A 19,675-nucleotide genomic window follows, 5' to 3' on the forward strand; every position below is an offset into this window, starting at 1 on the left:
GGGGTGGGGTCCAGGGGACAGCCGGGCGCGGGCGGGGTGGGGGAAGCTCAGGCCCCTGGGATAGCACCCCGCGGCTGGGCGCCTGCGGCCTCCCAACAGGCCTGCAGGGGGCGCTTCCAGCCCATTTTGCAGAAGGGGAAGCTGAGACTCCAAGGGACTGAGGACACTAGGCAGGGATGAAGGTCAGCTTGGAGCTTGGGGTCACAGACTTGGGTTCAAATGCGCCTACGCTTACACCTATGTGACTACCCCTGCGCCTCAGTTTCCCAGCCACTGGGGTGGGGACCTGACCCCATCTCAGCCACTAACCCTGGCTAGTCCTGGCTCCCTTCTGTGCCTCAGTTTCCTCATCTGTGTAATGGGAGGATGACAGCACCCCCATTTCCCCAGGTCGCAAGTGCCCAGGTTTAGTACAGAGCCCAGCCCCAGTAAGAGATCCATAAATGGGCCTCTTGCTCTGCCTGAAAAGAATCACCGGGTCAGAGGCTGGGCCTTGTAGGGTCGCCTCTTGTTTAAGACTGTGGGAACTCAGGCTTAGAGAGGCTGACAGTGACCAGAATCCCCGCAGCTCCTCTCAGGCCAGCCTGACCTACCCAGCCTGGCCCCATTGCCCACAGGTGCCCCCATCACTCCCCCATCAGCTGTCCATTGGGGAGACTGAGGCCTTGGAGGAGAGCACTCGCCTCTCAGAGCCTGAGATATCAGGATGGGGGCCCTGGTGGGTGAGACCAGGTGGCCAGGCTTGGGGGGCAGAAAGAGTGGGCATATTGAGGAAGGCAGGCTCTGGGAAGGTGGGCTTCTTGCTCACTGCCCCTCCTGGAGCACCAGCTGCGGGAGGGGACCAAACTTACTCAATAAGCAGTAAGCTACCCCTCCCAAGGAGGGCCGCATTTTCACAGCCAGAGCCCACAGTGTGCTAATGGAGGGCTCCCGGGCACCACCAAGGAGCAGAGTGAGACGAAGGGCCCCTTAAATTGTGAGAGGTCAGGTGTGGTTGCTTCTCAAATCACTTTCAAATATTCTGGTACAGTAGGTGGAAGGGATGTCCAGGTGCCAAGGGGGAAAGGGGAACCCCCTGAGGTGGGAGCTCTACCTGAAGCCTTGAATGCTGTCAGCTCCACAGCCTGAAAACAGAGGATGCCCATCAGGGGGCTGGGCACACACTCCTCCTGCTCCCAAGTGCCCTGAGGGCCCTTGGCTACCTTGGTGATAACTCCCCCACCCCCAGTGGCCTTGGCATGCAGATTCTGCCAGGGTGCGGTCAGCACTTCCCAGCTGCTCCCAGAGCCCATCAGCCTGGTAACTGAGGAATGGGGGCCCGAGGATTCCCAGGGGAATCCCACCACCCCAGCCCACCTTAGTCCCTGTGGTTCCCCAACCGTGCCGGACACACTTGCTAGCCCCTTAGCAGAACCTGGTTGTCCCTGTCCCAGCCTCACTGGTTTCTCGGGCTCTGCAATGGAGGAGAAGGTTGTAGGGATCCTGGGACTGCGGGTCCCTAGTGGGGGAAAAACAGGTAGGTTAACTTTGGGGAGGCTAAGGCAGGAAGCTGTCTCTGCTCCCCCATACTGAGTGGGGACCTCATTATGAGTGGATACTCAGGGAAGGTGACCCTGGGCAAACTGTCTCTGGGCTGGGTACCAGGGGCCCCTGTTCCCTAGTGGTGGTGGTGGGAAGAAACCAGCCATTTCTGAGCCATCCCCCAGGCTCCATGGTTGCAGAATTTCCTGGACCTCAGGCCCTTTGTCTTTCAGATGTGCCATTGTCCTCCCAGCTCAACCTGAGCACTGGGGAAACTGAGGCACTGGGTAGCACTCATACTGAAGTGTGGTGGTGTTCTAGATGGGGAAACTGAGGCACAGAATGGCAAAATCACTTGCCCAAGGTCACATAGTTAGGATTCACTCCCAGGTCTCTACGGCCCCACAGATCTGTGGTCTAGACTCCCTGGAGGCCCTGAGATCAAAGAAGATTCTGAAAGCCCAGGCTGTGTCAACGGCTCCCTCCCCCTCAGCCTACACTGCTTCATACCTAGCTGCCCCTTCAGCAGAGTCCAGGGCACAGGGCCCGCGCACTTGTCCGGTAGCAGCTAAGGAAGGGCCTTGGATGCAGGCAGGGCAAAGAGCCCTGGAGATTGGGTCCTGGGTCCCACGTAGGGCACTCCTCTGAGGGCACTGGTGGGGGTGGGAGAGGTGTTGGGGCCGCATCCTGGCTCTTCAGCGTTCCCCATGACCCACTCGCCTTGAAGGCGCCTGCACACCTGAGAGGGCGCCAGGACTCACCGCCTGGGAACCGGGAGAAGGGAGCTGCCGCCGCACCGAGCGCAGCACGCGGCTAGGGGGCGAGCGCACTCGGGCTATTGGCACTGGGCGAATATTCAAGGGACCCGCCGCCTGGAGAGGACATGGCCAGAGTTGCCCGTGGCCAGGTTGGCGTGGGGTGGTCTGGGTCCCAAGATCACAAGGGAGTGTACGGGCCAGGGGCTGGGGCGTTGAGCCCAAAGGCGGGACTGCGTGTGGCAGCCAGGGCGCGGGGCGGGCCGTAGGGGACGGAGAAGGCGCACCCGCACCCGTGGCAGCAGGAGGGCGTGAGGTCCAGGGCGCCCACCTCCCAGCGGAAGAGAAGACCGGGGGCGGGCGGCGTGCAGGCCCGGCCCGATGCGGCTGCGTGGGGCTCTGCGCCCGGGCCCGGAGGTGGAAGTCGGTGAGGCTGCCGCTAAAGGCGTCACGCGCCGAGGAGCCACCGCCCAGAGTCCTGATCTTGACCCAGCACGAGGATGCCGCCAGGTGGCACCGGCTGGCCCGCGCCCAGTCCCAGTCCCCGAGCCCCGGCGCGCACCCGCCCGTCCGCGAACAGCGCCCAGCGCCCAGCGCCCAGCGCCCAGCGCCCAGCGCCCGGCGCGCTGCTCCCAGGTGGCACGCACGTGGTGCCAGCGGCCATCTACGCGGAAGGCGGCGAGGAAGGGCGCGTGGTGCCCGCGCATCACGAGCGCGGCGTGCGCGGTGCCCAGCCCGGCGCGGCCAAGGCGCGCAGCTGCTGCGGGTCGGCCGGTGCGGGCGCCGCGGGGGCGGGGAGCGCGGGCGTGCCAGGCGCGGTGCGGACCCACTGCACGGGCGCGCGCACCGTCAGCGCCCCCAGCGCGGGCGGGGTGTCCGCAGCCTCCCTGCTCTGTCCGCGGTCGTCTCCCCGAACACCAGCGCCGCTGTGGTTCGTGCGCCTGCAGGGACACACGGGCTGGGACCTCAGTTTCCCCAGCCGCGCACACCATCCCACCTCTGAAGACCCTTTGGCGTAGCTGCAGGGTCATTCCTGGGCTTTAGGTGCCTATGTCCCTCGGGAAGAAAGAAGGGGGGCTCCAGTGCCCATACCCAGGAGTCAGCCCTCTTTGTGATGGACAGGGACTTACTCTGGGCTCAATCCGAAAGGACTTCCACTATGGTCTCCCCTCTCTGGAGGTCACCAAAGCCTCTGTCTCCCCCCCCCCCCCCCCCACTCCCAAGGTCCACACTCACGCCTCCGCGGGGGTCTTTGTAGAGGAGCCTGCCTTAGGGCCACCCAGATGGGGTCGGGCAGCCATGAAGTGAGGACTTCATCTGGGGGCCCCAGCGCCAAGTGGCCAAACCTCTGTTCACAGGACTCTTGGGTTTGCCACCAGCTCAGCCGCTGCCCTGGGAACCTGCATGTCCTATCTGCAGTCTCCACCGCCTCACTGGGGGCCAGGGGGCTGCGGGGCAAGAGGAGAGGCGGTTTGGGAGAGCAGCCTCTGAGCATCTGAGGGGTGGGGCAGGCCGGGCCCAAGGACACTGGGCTCGGAGTCATCTGGGCTGGATTGGGCTGAACTCTGGCCATTCTGTCCCACCCCCTTGCCGAGCCTGTTTTGTCATCAGTATAATGGCAGGGATGAGATGGACGGGAGTGAAACATTCAGCCCAGGGCCCGTATGATGGGGCTGAACTAAAAGGCATTTCCTCTCTTCCTCCTCATTGGAGGCCAGGGCACCTGTTGGACCAGAGGCTGGCTGAACTGGAGAAGGGCGGAGCCTCTGGGAGATTCCCTCATACCAACCTGTGACCCAGGGCTCCTGGTTTCACCTGGAGAGTTGGAGGGGGTCCCAGACAGACTCCCTATCTGAGAGAGAAGACAGGTGGGGGCTGGGTCAGGTGCCCACCTCCACGTGTGCAGTTACTGAATGCCTACTGTGTGCTCCAGTGGGGTGCAGTGGAAGCTGCAGGCTCTGTGGTTAGACTTGGGTTCAAGTCCCACCCAGAGTATGATGTTGGGCGGGTCACTTCCCTGCCCTGAGCCTGGCTCCTCGTGGGAGGAATACGGAAGCAGATGAGTGAGTGTAAAAAGCTGTAGCATTTAGTGAATGCCTTTATTCTAGTTCTATGCTAGGGCTTGTTTTTTGTAACCTTTGCAGTGACCTCACAATGTGAGGTGGCCACTTGGGACACTAGTAGTTGTGAGTCCCTTGGCCTCTCCTGCGCCCCCATCCTAGAAGCTCAGGTACCAGGAGGTAGAGGAGACCATAGCAGGGAGAGGGGGCCATTCTGGATCCAGCAGGGGCAGGCGAGGAGCTGCAGGGCTCACAGGCGTGGCCAGTGTGGACTGAGGACACAGAAAAGCAACAAAGAGCAGCTCAGTGTCCTGCCTTGCTACCCGCTCTGTCTGCCTGGTCATCTTGCCCCTTGTTTGGCTCCCACGCCCCACTGGGCTGGCCGCCCAAGGTGGGATGGCCCACCTGCTGGGGATGACATTTACTTGCACAAAGGGATGGTTTCCAGGACCACAGATGGGAAACACTGTCACCCTGGTAAGCTGGAACTGGGGGAGGAGGTGGTGGTGTGACAAAGGGCGGCCCCCACAGAGCATCAGGGAGCTCAGGGCCCTGCAGGCTTCCTCCTGTTCTTTGGGGTTCGCAGCTTGGCACTCAAGGCTCTGTTTCATTGGGCCTCTGCTAAGCTCACCAGCCTCACTAGTCCCACCATTCCCCCACTTGGTCACCTTTCCCCTGCTCCCATTTCCCCATTTTCCCAGGCGGCATCCCCCCTCCAGAGCTTTGACCATGCTGTCCCCCCTGCCTGGACCAGCCTCCCATTCCCTCAGTGGCCCCACCTACAAGATCAGCTTGCTATCACTTCATCCACCCAGCCGACAGCAGGCCTGCCACGGCCAGGCACTCAGTAAGCCTAAGAAATCCTAATCCTGGGTGATTTGAGGGTTGCTCTTGGCGGCCTGGGGCTTCAGGCCAGGAAGAGCCCTGGCCAGGCATGAATGGGTCTCTAGAAACACTGGAGATGAAAACGCCCCACTGGGCTCCCCAGCTGGCCTCATGCTGCCTGGAAGTCTGGAGCCCTCACCAGTGAAAATTCATACCCATTTCCCGTTTCCCTCTCCCAGATAAAGTCTGTAAGCATGGAAATCAAACACGTCCCAGCATGGGAGGACAGGAGGCTCACACATTTTGGACTCTGAAAAGCACCAATTTATTGTCACTTTCCCCCCTTTTAAACAGCACCTATGCTCCCCTACCCCAAGTAGGTGGGGGGAATTGTGGGAGCCTGGTCCAGGCTGAGGGCCGGTGTCCAGCATGTGCGGGGTGCACAGGATGGGCTTAATTAACTGGTGACTGCCCCATCCCCTGTCACAGTGGTCCGTGCATATTTGCCCTCGCACACTCCTTGGCATCCCCTTCCTTGCCCACCAAAAGAGACACGAAGTTTGGCCCCTACCTCACGTCCCCCCTCCGCAAGAGGCCAGTGGTGAATCCCTCTGGGCTGACCGGCCTGGGAGTGGTGCTAGGAGCCCCTCCCCTCGGCCCCAGCCCATCAGAGCCCAGGACCCCTGCCCTCCTGCGCCTGTGGGACTGGGCGGGCGCCAGGCCAGCTAGAGATGTGGGCGTTGGGATGGACCACAGGGTTCTCAGTCTCTGGGCAGGGCCTGTTGTCGTGCATCTCCCCACAATACACAGGTAAGGTCACCCGATTAGAGGGGCCACCTCTAGAGACTCAGATCCTAAATAAGTTTGTGGAAGCCAAAGCTTCCTTGGGAGGGGAGGGAACACTTACTACTTAGCCTATCACGTGCCCTGAGCTGGCCCTTTACCCGCCTCGTGTTCTTACCTTCAACTCACTGTGAGGAGCAGCCCTCATACCCATTTTCCAGATGAGGACTGAGGGCTCTAACCCTAAGTTAGGCAGCACCCGGCCTTGAACCTGGGTCTCTGGTCTTCATCCAGGCCATTCAAAAGGTAAGATGAGGAGGAGGAAAGGCCCTGTTTGAGGGAGGGCATAGAGGGGTTTTCCTCTAAGGGCAGAGCCTGAGCCTGTGGTAGTGCCAGGCGTGCAGAGGGAGACGTGCAGCTGGGACTGGAGGCAGCGGCCCACCTTAGTAGCGGGGATTCCTGCTTGGGACGGAGGTCAGGCATCCAAGTTCATCTTGACCCTGGCTGAGGCACCCTGGGTAATTTCTCTGAGCTTCCATTTCCCCATCTGTAACTTGTGGATGGTAAATAGCACAACTCAGGGGGCTGCTGTGCGATTTAAATGACTTTGACTTACTGTGTTCAAAGCCCTTGGCCTGTATCTGGTGCCCAGCACACAATCCCTTTAGCATCTTTGTCAAAACTCAGTTTACTCTGGTTAACAGCCTGCTGGCAACACAATGGTTTGTTGTTTTTTTCAATTGTTTTTTATTATGGTAAAATACATGTAACAAAATTTACCTTCTTATGATGGTTTGTTTTTTTCAAAGAAGGAGGGAATCAAAGTGGACACTAGTCTGCACTCAGGGAGCTCTCCCAGCTTTTCTCCAGGTTTGAGAAATTTCAAATGAAGCACTGGGAGATAAAAGGCCCGCATTTGGGGCAGAGCTCTGAGCATGCCCCAGGTTCCTGGGCCAGCAGAATGTATGCAGGACGTGGCTCCTGTGTCTGTGACCTGCCCACACCCCAGCCCAGTCTCCCTATCCAGCGAAGAGAGCAGGTAGGAGCAGCGGGAGGAGCCCTTGCTGCGCCCAGCCCTGGGTGGGCCCCTCCACACTTGCACTATCTCACTGAAGACAGGTTCTCCTGGGGCCCCAATTCACATCTGTGCAAAGTGAGCCCAGCAAGAAGGCAGAACTCACACATCAGGGAAGAGGCAGGCCCAGGCCTGCCTCCTAAGCCCGCACTCTTCCCCTCTGCTGGGAGGTGTTGGCTCCAACTCTCCCGTCTCCTTTGTATGTCTTCTGGCCCTCCTTGCCTTAGGATCACAAATCCCATCCCTGCAGCCTAAGTTATGACCTTCCCATCCTTGGCAACACCCCTGCCCCCGGAGCCCCCAGTGCAACTCCCTGGCTTCTGTGAGGTCTCATTTCCCAGGAGTGACTCCTGAAGATGACAAGTACTGGGGAAGGGGGGAAGTCCATGGACCCCAGGAGTTTGGGCTGAGGCCTGGCTTAATCTCTTCTGCCAGGAGCCTGGGTATTGTCCGACTGGCAGCCAGGGGCCATTCATCGACTTTCCTGACAGGTGCCTCTCACAGGCTCCTTGTCTCATAGACAAGGCTGGAGGCCGTGGGTGAGTGACAGCCAGGGGGCCCTTGGGCTCATTGTCTGTGCAGATGGGAGAGGGTGGCGAGGACAGCCAGGGTTCTCATCCCTGGGCCTGGCCTGGTTTGGCCTCTCAGCCAAGTTGCCCATAGTGCAGGGCCAGGGATTTGTAAGGAGGAGCCAGCAGCTGGGATGTTTTCACGTTGGGGTGGCCATGAACCCCACAGAATTGGGGATTGGTCATCAACTTGTAGGCATGTGTCTCCCCTCCATGCCTCCAAAGAATGCAGAGAAGCACTCTTTCCTCGCAGGGACACAGGACCCCCCAGACCCCTACAAATGCCAGGGAACTGTCTACTCTGCCCCTTACCTGAGCCAGGGCTTGAGGGAGTGAGCACTTCGTGTTTGTTGAAAGATGGAAGGGACACCCCAACAGATCACAGAGAGAAAGACATCTTTGACTCTAAGGTTTGTTTCTCCTTAATTTTACTAAAAGGAATAAAAACAACAGCTACTTTAGGTATCATTTTATGACACTAATTTGGTAAAAACCTTTAAACAATGGTAATGCTCTGTGCTGGCACAGTTGTGGTGAAATTCATATATCCAGGTACTGTTACACAGTGTAAAGTAGCACAATTGTCTTAGAAATCAAGAGTAACATATTAAGAGCACCAAAAATGTTAACATTTTTGACCCAAGTAATTCTTCTCTATGGAATTTATGCTTAGGGGACACCTAACTAAATGAGCATAAAGATGTTCACTACAGCATTATGTATAATATTTAAAAAATTGGAAGCTATCTATGCCCAACAAATACATTATGACTTATCCACTTAAAGAAATATTATTAAACTATTAAAAATGAGAATTGTAAAAACAATACAGTGGTAAGGAAATGGCAAATGACATAACAATAAAAGAAAAAATGAATGAAAGTAAGATGCCTGGAGCTGCAGCAGCTCTATGTGACTATGAGGCAAACATGTCAAAAGGCAGCCTATCAAGAATGATGGGGCACCGCACACAGATGCTTGTAGCAGCTTTATTCATAATCGCCCAAGCTTGGAAGCAAAGAGGGCATCCTTCAGTAGATGAATGGATAGGTAAACCATGGTACATCCAGAAGTGGAACATTATTCCATGCTAAAAAGAAATGAGCTACCAAGCCATGAAAAGCCATGGAGAAAACTTACATGCATGTTACTAAGTGGAAAATGCCAATTTGAAAAGTCTACATTCTATATGATTCCAGCTATATGACATTCTGGAAAAGGCAAATCTTTGGAGACTATAAAAAGATCAGTGGTTTTCAAAGGCTGAGGGGAGGGAGGGAGGAGCAGACAGAGCGCAGAGTTTGCGGGGCAGTGAAATACCATAATGATGGCTCCAGGCGACTATACATTTGTCCAGATGTACGACACTAAGAGTGAGCCCTTGGGAAAAATGTGGACTTTGGGTGACGATGTGGCAGTGTGGGTTCCTCCAGTGTAACAAATGTACTGCGCGGGTGAAGGTCTTGATGATAGGGAAGACCCTGCATGTGTGAGGCAGCGGGCATTTGGGAGATCTCTGTGCCTTTTGGTCAGTTTTGCTGTGAACTTAAAACTGCTCTGAAAAATAAAATCTACTTAAAAGGCTGGAGTGGGGGTGAACAGCGCGCAGCAGGACTGACCGACCCTGGGTCCTGACATCACTGGGCTGCCTCCCAACCTACAGACCACCTACGCCCCCATTTGTTAGTTGAGCTGAGAGCATTTCTAACTGATACATGGACAAAGACTTGAAAATACAGTGGATGGTGCATGAGATTTGGAGTCAGACAGACCCATGTTCAAACCCCATTTCTTCTACTCTGTTATTGTGTGATTTTGGGTAAGCACTTCCCTTCTGAGCCTCAGTTTCTTCAGCTGTAAAATGGAGCTAATGACATCTACCTGCTGGGCTTTCCAAGGCTAGAAAGACAACAGCTTTGTAAGGGCTTAGGTAACGAGTGGTATTTAGGTTTAGTTTCATTAAACTGTAAGTGTGAATTAAAACCAAGGGAAGAAATGAGCTATCGTGTTAGAGGAGGGAAACTGATCATGAAGTTTTTCCTCTTTTTTTTGGTCTCAAATGTTCTTCAAAGCTGCTCTGGCCCTCTCTCTCCTGGGTAGTGACCCACCTCGGAGTGGCAGGGTCTGGACCCGTGTCGGGGACCGTTTCTGGGTCCTGCGTGGATGCAGCAGTAGGTGGAGCTCGAGACTCGCGGCAGAGCTGGGCTGGGCGCTGAGCTCTTCACCTTGGCCCTGGCAGGCGCGCGGGCACTTGGGAGACTCCCCATCAGCGCCTGTGACTCGAGGTAAAAATAATCAGGGAAGGACAGCTGCTTCCTTGTCAGCAACCAAGAGGGAAATAAAGCTCACGTCCCCTCCAGCGAAAACCTGTTCTCTGGGTCCCCTGGCTCCTGCCACCAACTGCTCTACGTCTGCGTGCCAATCCAATTTGAACGCCTGTGACTCACCCCAGAGAAGGTTTATTTTAACTTCATCAAGTGCAGAGAAAAACATCCAGGCTGGAGTAAGTGGGAGGGGAGTGCAGCTGCTTGGGGGGGGGTCCCAGGGCTTCTGCCCCTCCGGTGGTTGAACTTGGGGGTCCCTCCTTCCGATCTGGTTCAACAATTGACCGCATCGCTGTAATTCAACCAAGGCTCAGGGAGCACCTGGTGGGTGCTCCCTGAAATCAAGGCAATAAAATGCCAACTCCTAGGCCCAGCTCGGGAAGTCCTTTCCAATGTCTTCAGCCTCCTCTCCTGTCCCCTCTCTTCTCCAGACACCCCCCTCTGGGGCTGGGCCCTCCGCCTGACCCGCCTCCCCGTTTCCCTACCAGCTCTAGAGACCTCGGGGCTCAGCTCGGGTCACTGGCATGTGCCCGCCGCGCCAGGCAGTGAGCGGTTGTCCGTGGGTTCCTGCAGGATCCTGTACAGCCCTCTGTTGAACAGGGAAGGGGGGCCTCCATCCCTTCTCTCCACCCTCTGTCCCCCCCACCCGGCGGGAGGCCCCTGAGCCCTGCCCTCACCCAGCGCCCCGCGGGCAGCGCCAGCGTGAGGCCTGGTGGCTCTCGGGCTGTGGGGACAGAGCGGGAACAGCTGCCCAGAAACAACTGACTACAAGGGACAAAGTGAACAATTGTGTTTGTTTGTTCTCCTTTCTCTTTCCCCTTTGTGTTTTAATCAAGTGATGTGCGCAAGGGACATTTCTGAGCCCCACTCGCATCCCAGGAGGCTCAGACGTTCAGTTCATTCATTTCCTTACTGTTCTTACAAGCGTGTGGTACTTCAGTAATGGAAAGACCAACGAGCTTTTAGATAAAAAAGTGTAAGTAATAATACAGATCAAATAAGTAATAAAGTAAGTACACATTGAAATAATAATAAAAATAATTTTAAAATTAAGGCTTACTTTTTGGCCTGGGTTTACTGTCGAAGGGGCACCAGCCCGGTCTCCCCAGGAGTGATGGTAGTTCTCCTGCGTGGTTAGGAGGCAGCAGTGTCCCGGGCAGCCTGGAGCCAGGGCGAAGAACCAGGACTGGGGGACACATGTCTCCCACCACCTGTCCCTTCCCAGGTGGGAACAGGGGTGGCTGTTGATGGAGCCCCTGGCCCATTGGTGACTCCCCCCCGATCCCTGGGTGGGGTCAGTAGTTCAGGGGCAGGGCTCTGGGCTGGGTAGAGGTTGTCTATTCTGCGTGTTTGTTAATTTGGAAAATCGGAAAGTTTAATTGTTTCTTAGGCCATGTTGGAACGTCCTGGCATCAAGGAGAGTGTGTCAACACGTTCCAGGCTAAGCCCCTGGCTGGGCCTGGTTGGAGCTGTTGATGTAGGTCTTTTGGAGGATGAGTGGAAGGGTGAGAGGGAGAAGAGGGAATTCTAGGTGTGTATGGAGCTGGGAGGGAGGGAGTGGAGGCAGGCCTGGAAACAGAATATGAGGGGTTGATGTGGTGGCTCAGGGAGGTAAAGCAACTTGCCCAAAGCCACACAGCTGGAGTGGCTGAGGGGGGCTTTGACCTCAGGTCTGTCTGACTCCAACATACACTCATCTCCCATGAGTAACTGGCAGGGCTGGCTTGAGACATAATCCCTGAGGTCAACCCTGGAGCCCTCTATACCTTTGTCCTCTTGATCCCACATTCTGTGGCCTCCAGGTGGACCTCCTTGCGAAAGGTCAGACCAACCCCAGTGGGTTTCTTTGTGGTCCTGCAGCTGAGAGGACAGATAGGGAAGCCCCTTTTGTTAAGACTGAAATATTGCAGAGTAAGGTGGAGAGTCAGGCCAAGTGTGGTTCACTGCGTGCTAGCTGTAGTGGGCACCCATCACTTCCCATGTAACCAGCAGTGAGAACAGGGGTCCTGATCTAATGTTTCTAAGTTGGAAAGATGTAAAGCTGGGGACACTTGTGGCCATGTGTCATGGGGTTACATTAGGCTGCACAAAACAAAAAGCTCCAGATAAAAGTGGCTTGAACATGCAAGGGTTTGTTTATTTATTTTTGCATGTAAAAGAACTCTGCTGGTAGCCAGTCCAGGGCTCGTACAACTGGCACGGGCATCCAGCTTCACCACATGGCCCAAAATAGCTGCCAGAGCTCCAGCCATTACACCATGTTCTAGGCAACAGGAAGGAGAAAAGGAGGGAAGGGCAAAAGAGGTGTTCCTTCCAGCTGAGTTAGCTTGCCTTCCTTTAGGCAACCTTTGCACAGTATTATAATATACTTCTACGTATATGTCACTGGTTGCAAGAGAGTTTGAGAAATGTTGTTTATCATCTGGGCACTTTGCTGCCCCCAAAAAAACCAAGCTTCTGTGTCTGCCACAGGCTACTATTCCTGTCACATCCATATGCAGTGGGAGGGAATAAAGCCAAGCTGAGAAGATGGAACTGCTGAGATGGGAGACAAAGAGAGGGAGAACCACACAGAGAGGGAGGGAAGGAGAGGGAAAGAGAGAGAGAGAGAGAGAGAGACTGATTTTAAAGAATTGGCTCAGACGATTAGAGGGACTTGGAAAGTCTAAAATCTACAGGGCAGGCCAGCAGGCTGGAAACGCTGGAAAGAGCTGCAGTTGAAGTCCAAAGGCAGTCCACCGGCAGAATTCCTTCTTGCTCTGGGAGGTCAGGAGGCTTTCAGCTGATTGGATGAGGCCCACCCACATTATGGAGGTTAGTCTGCTTTACTCAAAGTCCACTGATTTAGACGTTAATATAATGTTTTACCAAATATCTCGGTACCACGGCATAGCAGTGCCTAGGTTTGTGTTCGGTTGAGTAATCAACGGTGGTAATCGGGGGAGGGGGCATCTGAAGAACTGTGCCTGCCATAGGTGGATATATTGCCCAGCTATCAGAGCATTCCCTGCCCTTGGCTAAGGAGGTTGATCCTAGGCTGGGCGAATGACCCAGGTGGCCCGCTAGGTCTTCTATTGGAACTGCTGGGAAAGTCATGCTCCTCCATCTGGGGCAGCCGAACCAGAAGAATGGGGGCCATCTCTGCCACAATTTAGGGAGAAGTCAAGTGAAAGCAAAGCCCCCCAAAAGAGAGCACAGTCAAGAGCAGGAGCGTTCTTGAGGCCATTCTTCGTGTACCTGGATCCAGCCAGCTCTGAAGCCAGCACCGGTCAGTTTTGCTAAAAACCAATTCTCCAAAGGCCAGTTCACCAAAAATCAATTAACAAATGATTAATTCACTTAAGAAATGGCAGTTTGCCAAATGAGTCAAATGTATCTATTAAACAAAAATCATTTCTTTGAACTGGGATTTAGAAGTGAGTTCATGGTTCTGCAACAGAAAACTGCTCACCTTTAGAAAATCAGCTCCTGGTTTCCTGCTGAGCACTGTGGGACACAGAGAACTGAGAGACCTGAGCTGTCCACCAGGAGCTGGCATTTTCTGATCCTCCAAACCGTAAGGTCAGGTGGGCACAACAGCCCTTCATCAGATGATGAAAATCCTGCATTGGAGTTTGGACCCAACCAGGTCCAGAGGACAGAAGTTATATATGACTGTGAGGCCCAGGTCTCGATGTCATAGGTCCATTGTCACCTAGATTCCTCTCCCTCAGCTCACACCTAAGGCCTCAGCTCTGGGTGTCCTGCTTCCCTCTTTTAAGGACGCTCGTGGTTACACTGAACCCAACTGCATACCCAGGCTGATCTTTCCATTTCAAGATTCTTAACTTAGTCATATCTGCAAAGTCCCTTTTACCATGTGAGGTGACATCTTCATAGGTTCCAGGGATTAGGGTGTCAACATCTTTGGGTGGCCATTGGTCAGCCTACTGCATCTACCAATGATGTGGGCATTTATTCATTCATTAGTTTCATTCATTCATCCAGTGGTCTAGTGTTCAGCCAGAGCCCTTGCTGGACATGGTAGGAGCTCCTCCCCCGGGGAAAACCAGGGGCTGCCGTCTCCTGCCCCCACCCCAGGCTGTCCAGTTGCAGCTCCACTGCACTTGATCTTGTGGCTTGGCCACTGCATTCCTGTGGACATGGGCACACTCATGCAGGTCACTCTGGGCTCCTTTCTCTCTTGGCTGGAGAATGAAATAAAGACAGCTTGCTTCTGATCCAGCCACACTCACAGAGCATCTCCTCTGTGCCTGGTGCTTCACAGGCATTTGCCTTTTGCCTTTATAGGCATGGAAGGCTCAGAGAGGCCAAGTGGCCTATCCAAGGTCACACAGAGAGGAAGTGGCAGATTGGAACCGAGATCTAGGGGACTCCGGATCCTGCCACTTCCCCCTTCATGAAACCATAGACGGGCCTCGAGGACGGCAGCCTCCCCTCTGCTCCAAGTCATTTTTCCTTCGTCCTCCAATTTAGAGTTCTAGTTCCGTTCCTCTTAGTTCAGCAAGAGTTTGCTCTTGGCTCTTGGGGACAGAAGACATTAAGCTTCCTGTGCTGGGGGCCCCCTGGCCACCTGGCCCCAAAACTGCTGTCACCTTTTAATAGATTTCTCGGGGAACGAGTAATTTGTTGCTGTTGCCGGTTTGGCGTTCAGCAGGAAGTCCCTGCAGGCCTGGAAGGTCAGGATGTAGCAACTCAAAGGCGACTGCGGGAGGAGGGTACTGGGTCAGTGCGGGCCGCTCAGCACCGCCGCACCGCCAATTACCGCCCGGCCTGCTTCCTGCCGCAGACGTGCCCAGGGCCAGGGCTTTGAACCCTTGCAGGGAGGCCAGCTTCCAGTAAACAACCCAGGGCAGCGGGCAGATTGACAGCAGAGATGCGGGAGGGTGGGCCGGCCACCGGTGCCGCTCGCTGCTCCTGCTGGCAGGTGGACAGGACGGTAGTCCCGGGGGTCCCGCAGTCAGGGCCTCGGGGAGGCCGTCTGAGTGGCGAGCCTCGCCGCTGGGTAGCAGGCTCCTGCCGTGTCCAGTGGGGTTTCCGGGCCATAGTTTCTGGGCCAAGGAAGGTGATTTTTTTCTGAGTAGGGTGATGAGCCTGGTCTGGGTCCCCTTCTCAGCCACCAGCCTGGGAGCAGGGAAGGGGAGAGAAGCCACAGAAGGACATCAGTGTCCAGCTTCTTTCTCCCCGCCCCAGGAAAGCCCCAGAAATACTTTGGGGGAGCCATGGTACTACTGGGCTTCCCCCACCCGCCTTCTTGGCAGCTAAAGGGAGAGATGTGCTCGCTGTATGCTCCGTTCCGTGAAGTTCTAGCGCTTTCAGGTTTTACAAAGTGGCTGCCTTTGTGAGTGACTGACCAGGAGGGGCACGGGGGAGCTTCCTGGGGGTGCAGAAAGGTGCTGTATCTTGGTTGGGGTGCTGGTTACACATTTCTCAAAACCCATCCAACCGTATCCTTAAATTCTGTGCATTTGGCTGTGTGCACGCTGCACCTCTGCAAGAGAAAGGGGCAGGTGAAGACGACGGAGGAGAGGCGGAGGCCTGGAGGCCCCGGGGACCCCCCCAGGGTTTCCCCTCTGCTTCCTTTCTCAGGGAAGCTGAGGAGAGCGCAGCTCAGCTCTTCTTCATCTCCGCGCCCTCACTGGTACCCTTCCGTGGGCAAGTGGCCGGAGATGGCAGCGAGGTGCCCAAGCAGGCTGGCGCCGTCTCCGTGAATTACGGCTGGGCCGGGGGTTCTTCTAGGCAGAGGACTCGGGGGGCCCGCCTGCCCCGCTGCCCCTCGCGGCCTGCTGGTCGCCTGCCCCCCCCCCCCAGGGCTGGGTGAGGGGTCGCTCCTGTGGCCCGCGAGGCTGCGTGGACCCCGCAAGTGCCCCGCTCCATGCGCGGGCATCTTATTGCGCCCGAAAGCGAAGAACTCACACTGGGGGCCAGTTTGAAAGAAACCCAGTGGCCAAATTTGGGACAACTGGAGATCAAAATGATTAACAGCAAGAATGGGTTGTAATAGAGAATAAAAGAAGAATCCTTGAATTAAAATAATTTAAAAAGCAGAGGGCGCAGGATAAGGGAAAGCTCTTCCTTAGAGAAGAGAGCCACCCAAGAGGGAGTGAGAAGCAGAAAACGGCATCTTCCAGTCGACCTCATAGCCATTGATTCGGGCAGAAGTCACCAAGTGGGTGCTGTCACCACGGGGAACAGGACATGTGCAGTCTCGGAGAATCACCCACGTGTTACTTTTTAATCACAATGAGAAAAAGATACCTTTACAGATGGAGAAAGATGACAGGCACCAATTTACCCAAAAGATTAAACTTAACCCCTCACTAATATCAGGACAAGCCAATGTCACGTGCCCCCTGATGGGGTGCCCTGAGAAGGACACAGCATGACGTATGAGGTGCTCCTGCCCAAATCGTCAGATAAATGCACACAGCTGGGCTGGCCTCCTCATGAAAAGATGGGAAAAAGCCTGGAGGCTGCCCGGGCTGAAGGAGCCTGAAGAGTCACGGCGCAGATTCCAGTGGCGCGGGTGGGGGTGGGGCTGCTGGGATCCTGAATCACAAAAATGCTAAAGATGATATTGGGGACATTTGAGTGTGGACTGGGTATCGGATAATAACACTGAACCCATGGGAAATTTCCTCAATGTGATAACAGTATTGTAATTTTATAGGCGAATGCCCTTGCTTTTAGGAGGTGCTTGCTGAACTTTTTAGGGACAACTGTATTCAGTGTGTGATCCTTGATTGGATCCCGGACCACAAAAATCATGAAGGTAGTGATTATTGGGATCACTGGGGAAAGCATTTGTAAACTCTGAAGGGCTATGGAAGTGGGAGGCGTTCTCATGATTTCCTTGTGACTGCACAGGCCTGGAGAGGAAGGAGGAGGGAGGAAGGAGGAAGGATGTTCGCTCCCCTGCACCATCAGCTGGGGTTGGCCAACTCAGGGCTCCTCTCATGTCCTGGGGGTAAACGCCCATCCCAGGCCCTGCTTACAGTGACTGGGATCCCGTGGGTCTCAGCAGGGCCCCAGAATCCGCTAAGTGCCCGGGAGAGTCTGGAGCTGGTGGCGGGAACCCACACTTTGTGCCCTCCCACTGGCGCTGCATTGCGGTGTCGCTGTGGCCTGTGTGCATCGAGGCTTGGCACCTCGGTGCGGTGCCAGGGGCCCTGGAGCCTGGAGCAGCTGCTCTAATTCATGCAAAGGAAGGCGCCCAGGTTTGCCCTGTCTATTTATAGATTATTTATGAAGAAGGAAAAACAAGGGCTCAGTTGCCTTAGCAACCGGGAGCATCATGGGCTGCTTTTCCTGCAATGGGAAGATGGCCAAGTCTTCTTGTGGGGGGCACCCCCCGATGTGTGTGTATCCTGACAGAGGGTGGATGAGCCTTCGGGGGCCTATCCCGTGCTGGGTTCCTAGCAGCCTGCAGGTTGGGGGAAGGTGCTTGCCAGGCCCTTGGAAAATGCAGGCTGAGGCACCCTCTGGTCGCCTGGTCTCCGTGCTAACTCCTGTCTTCTGGGCGCCACCCTGCTGCCTCAGGCTTACTCAGGAGTTCTTTCTTGGCTGTGCTCTGGTACATGTCCCTTAGGGCACTAGGCACAGTGAACTGGAGGTACAGTTCCCAGACCAGCACCTGTCAAGGCTATGATTTGGCACAGAGTTGGCACAGAGCCCAGCACCAAAGAGGGGCTTAGTAAATACTGGATGATTGGATGACTGAATGAACGAATGAGCGAATGAATGAATGAATGGCTTTACAGTGTACACTGCATGCTCTCATTTGGTGCCCACGAGGTAAGGGAAACTGTAATGTTCTCTCATTTTACAAAAGAGAAGATTGAGATGAAGGTAGATGAAGAGACCAGCCTGCGAGGGCATGGCTGGGAACTAGCCCAGCTGGGGTGAGAATCCTCAAGAAGGAAACCTTGTTTTTGCTTTGCCAAAGCCCCAGGGAACACGGGAACTTGGGTTCTAGCTGGGCCAGAATTATCAGGGGTTGGGGGAAGTGGTGCTGTGTCTGGTCAGGGGCTGGAGGGGCATAGTTTGAATTTTGATTCTGCCACTTAATAGCTGTGTGACCTTGAGCCAATGACTTTACCTGTTGGCCTCATTTCCCTCATCTATAAAGTGGTGCTGCATGGTCCTTAGGCACTGCTAGGTCCCTGAGGGCAGGCACTGGGTCTGTCTCTCGATCACCTGTTTCCTAGTGTCTGGCATATTCTAAGTGCCCAGGACAATCATGAGAGGACAGACCTCAGGACACTGGGTGCTCTCAAGCAATGTTGGTTGTTACTGTATTATTAGGAACTGAGGCACAGAGAGCCTGATGACTCCCCTGAGGTCACACAGCCAAATCCACAGCAGAAGCGGTGGCTTTACTGGCCACTGGGTTTGGTTGTACTGCTAGAGATTAATGGGACTGTGTCCAGGCCCTGGGGAGGGCATTCCGGCTGGACCGAAGTCCCCAGGGGCAGCAGTCATTTTGGACAGGGAGGCTGAAGCAGGTGTCACTGAGCTCTGGGACCTAGAGTTGCCCTCCACACACTGGAGGTGCCAAAGCCCTGGCTGCCCCAGGCTGACTGGAGTTTGCTTGGCCTTGGGCTCCGCCTCTCAAGGTCCAGGCCTCTGTTGCCTGGAGGCTCTCTGTCGCCCTCTGCTGGGCTCTGACTGCCTCTATTGGGCGACCTCCAGAGGCCATAGACAGGCAATGCCACCTCCTCAGCTCAGTCAGGGTGTGAAAACCATACCAAAGAGAACCAGTTGAGAAATGCCCCAGGGGCACAAATTATTTCCACATCCTTCGCTGCCTCCTCCAGCTCTATGGCAGGACAAAGGGGTCCCACCACCACTCTCTGGGGGCTGCAGGCTGCTCTGCTTCCCTTCCTGGCACCTGCATCAGACTCATCACTGGTTCCTGAAGACAATGAGTCCTCAGGGTTTTTATTTGGTTTCGTTTGTTCCATACCCCAAACCATTGCTGTGTCTGTCCCTCCTGCTTTCTCATCCCATGAGTTCACACTCTGTCCTTCTGAACCTCTAGGCTTCTGCAGAATCTCCCTACCCCACCCCACGCCCTTTCCACTGGCCCTTAGCACACTGGGGACTTCCCTCTTCTCCGGGCTGTCCTGTCTAGGTCTTATGAAGTTGAGTCTCTCTCATCAGGAAGTCCAGAGCAGAGTCCAAGTCTTTTTACTTTTTATATTCACCAAAGTAGAGAGTTGGTGACACAGGAGCTGCTCAAACTTTTTTCATCAGTAGATTCCTGTGGAGGCAGGTAGGTGAGGTTTATTTTCCTTATTTCATACCAAAGACCCAGAGAAGTAATGAAAGGGAAGTTAACCTTTGACAAATATTTATTGAACGCATAGTTGTGACAGACACTGGTTCTAGGTGATTGAGATGCCATTCATTCATTCATTCATTCATACCTAAAAACATGTCTGACATATAGTAGGTGCTCAATAAATATCTGCTGAGTGAATAAATTAATTCATCCCACAGTTATTGAAGCTGCCATTTACTTGCTATGCAAATTTGAGCAAGTTACTTCACTTTGATGAACCTTAATTTCTATCATTAAAATGAGTCGAATTACATAGCTACCTCTTAGGGTTATTGGCAGGATGAAATAAATGTATTAACAACAATAGCTATTTATTTAGAAGCTGCTATGTGCCAGGGTGGATGCTTTCCATGTATATTTTTCAATTCCCACAGCAGCCTTTACAAAATTTAAATAAAATTGACATAACAAAATTCACTT

At 54.7% G+C, this 19,675-nt stretch overlaps 1 protein-coding gene across 1 annotated transcript; it reads right to left on the reverse strand.

The window, feature by feature from the left end:
• Positions 1-637: 637 nt before the first annotated feature.
• ADGRD2 (adhesion G protein-coupled receptor D2) lies at positions 638-4,549 on the reverse strand (the record flags this gene model as incomplete). The annotated part of the gene is given in 13 exon segments (XM_081151750.1): positions 638-828; positions 1,094-1,498; positions 2,076-2,174; positions 2,551-2,583; positions 2,586-2,654; positions 2,657-2,751; positions 2,753-2,871; positions 2,873-3,007; positions 3,010-3,146; positions 3,149-3,217; positions 3,513-3,724; positions 4,073-4,128; positions 4,511-4,549. Coding segments are annotated over 13 exon segments (1,659 nt in total).
• Between the last annotated feature and the right edge of the window lie 15,126 nt (positions 4,550-19,675).

The sequence above is a fragment of the Miniopterus schreibersii genome, assembly GCF_964146895.1.
Source record: "Miniopterus schreibersii genome assembly, chromosome: 11".
NCBI classification, from domain to species: domain Eukaryota; kingdom Metazoa; phylum Chordata; class Mammalia; order Chiroptera; family Miniopteridae; genus Miniopterus; species Miniopterus schreibersii.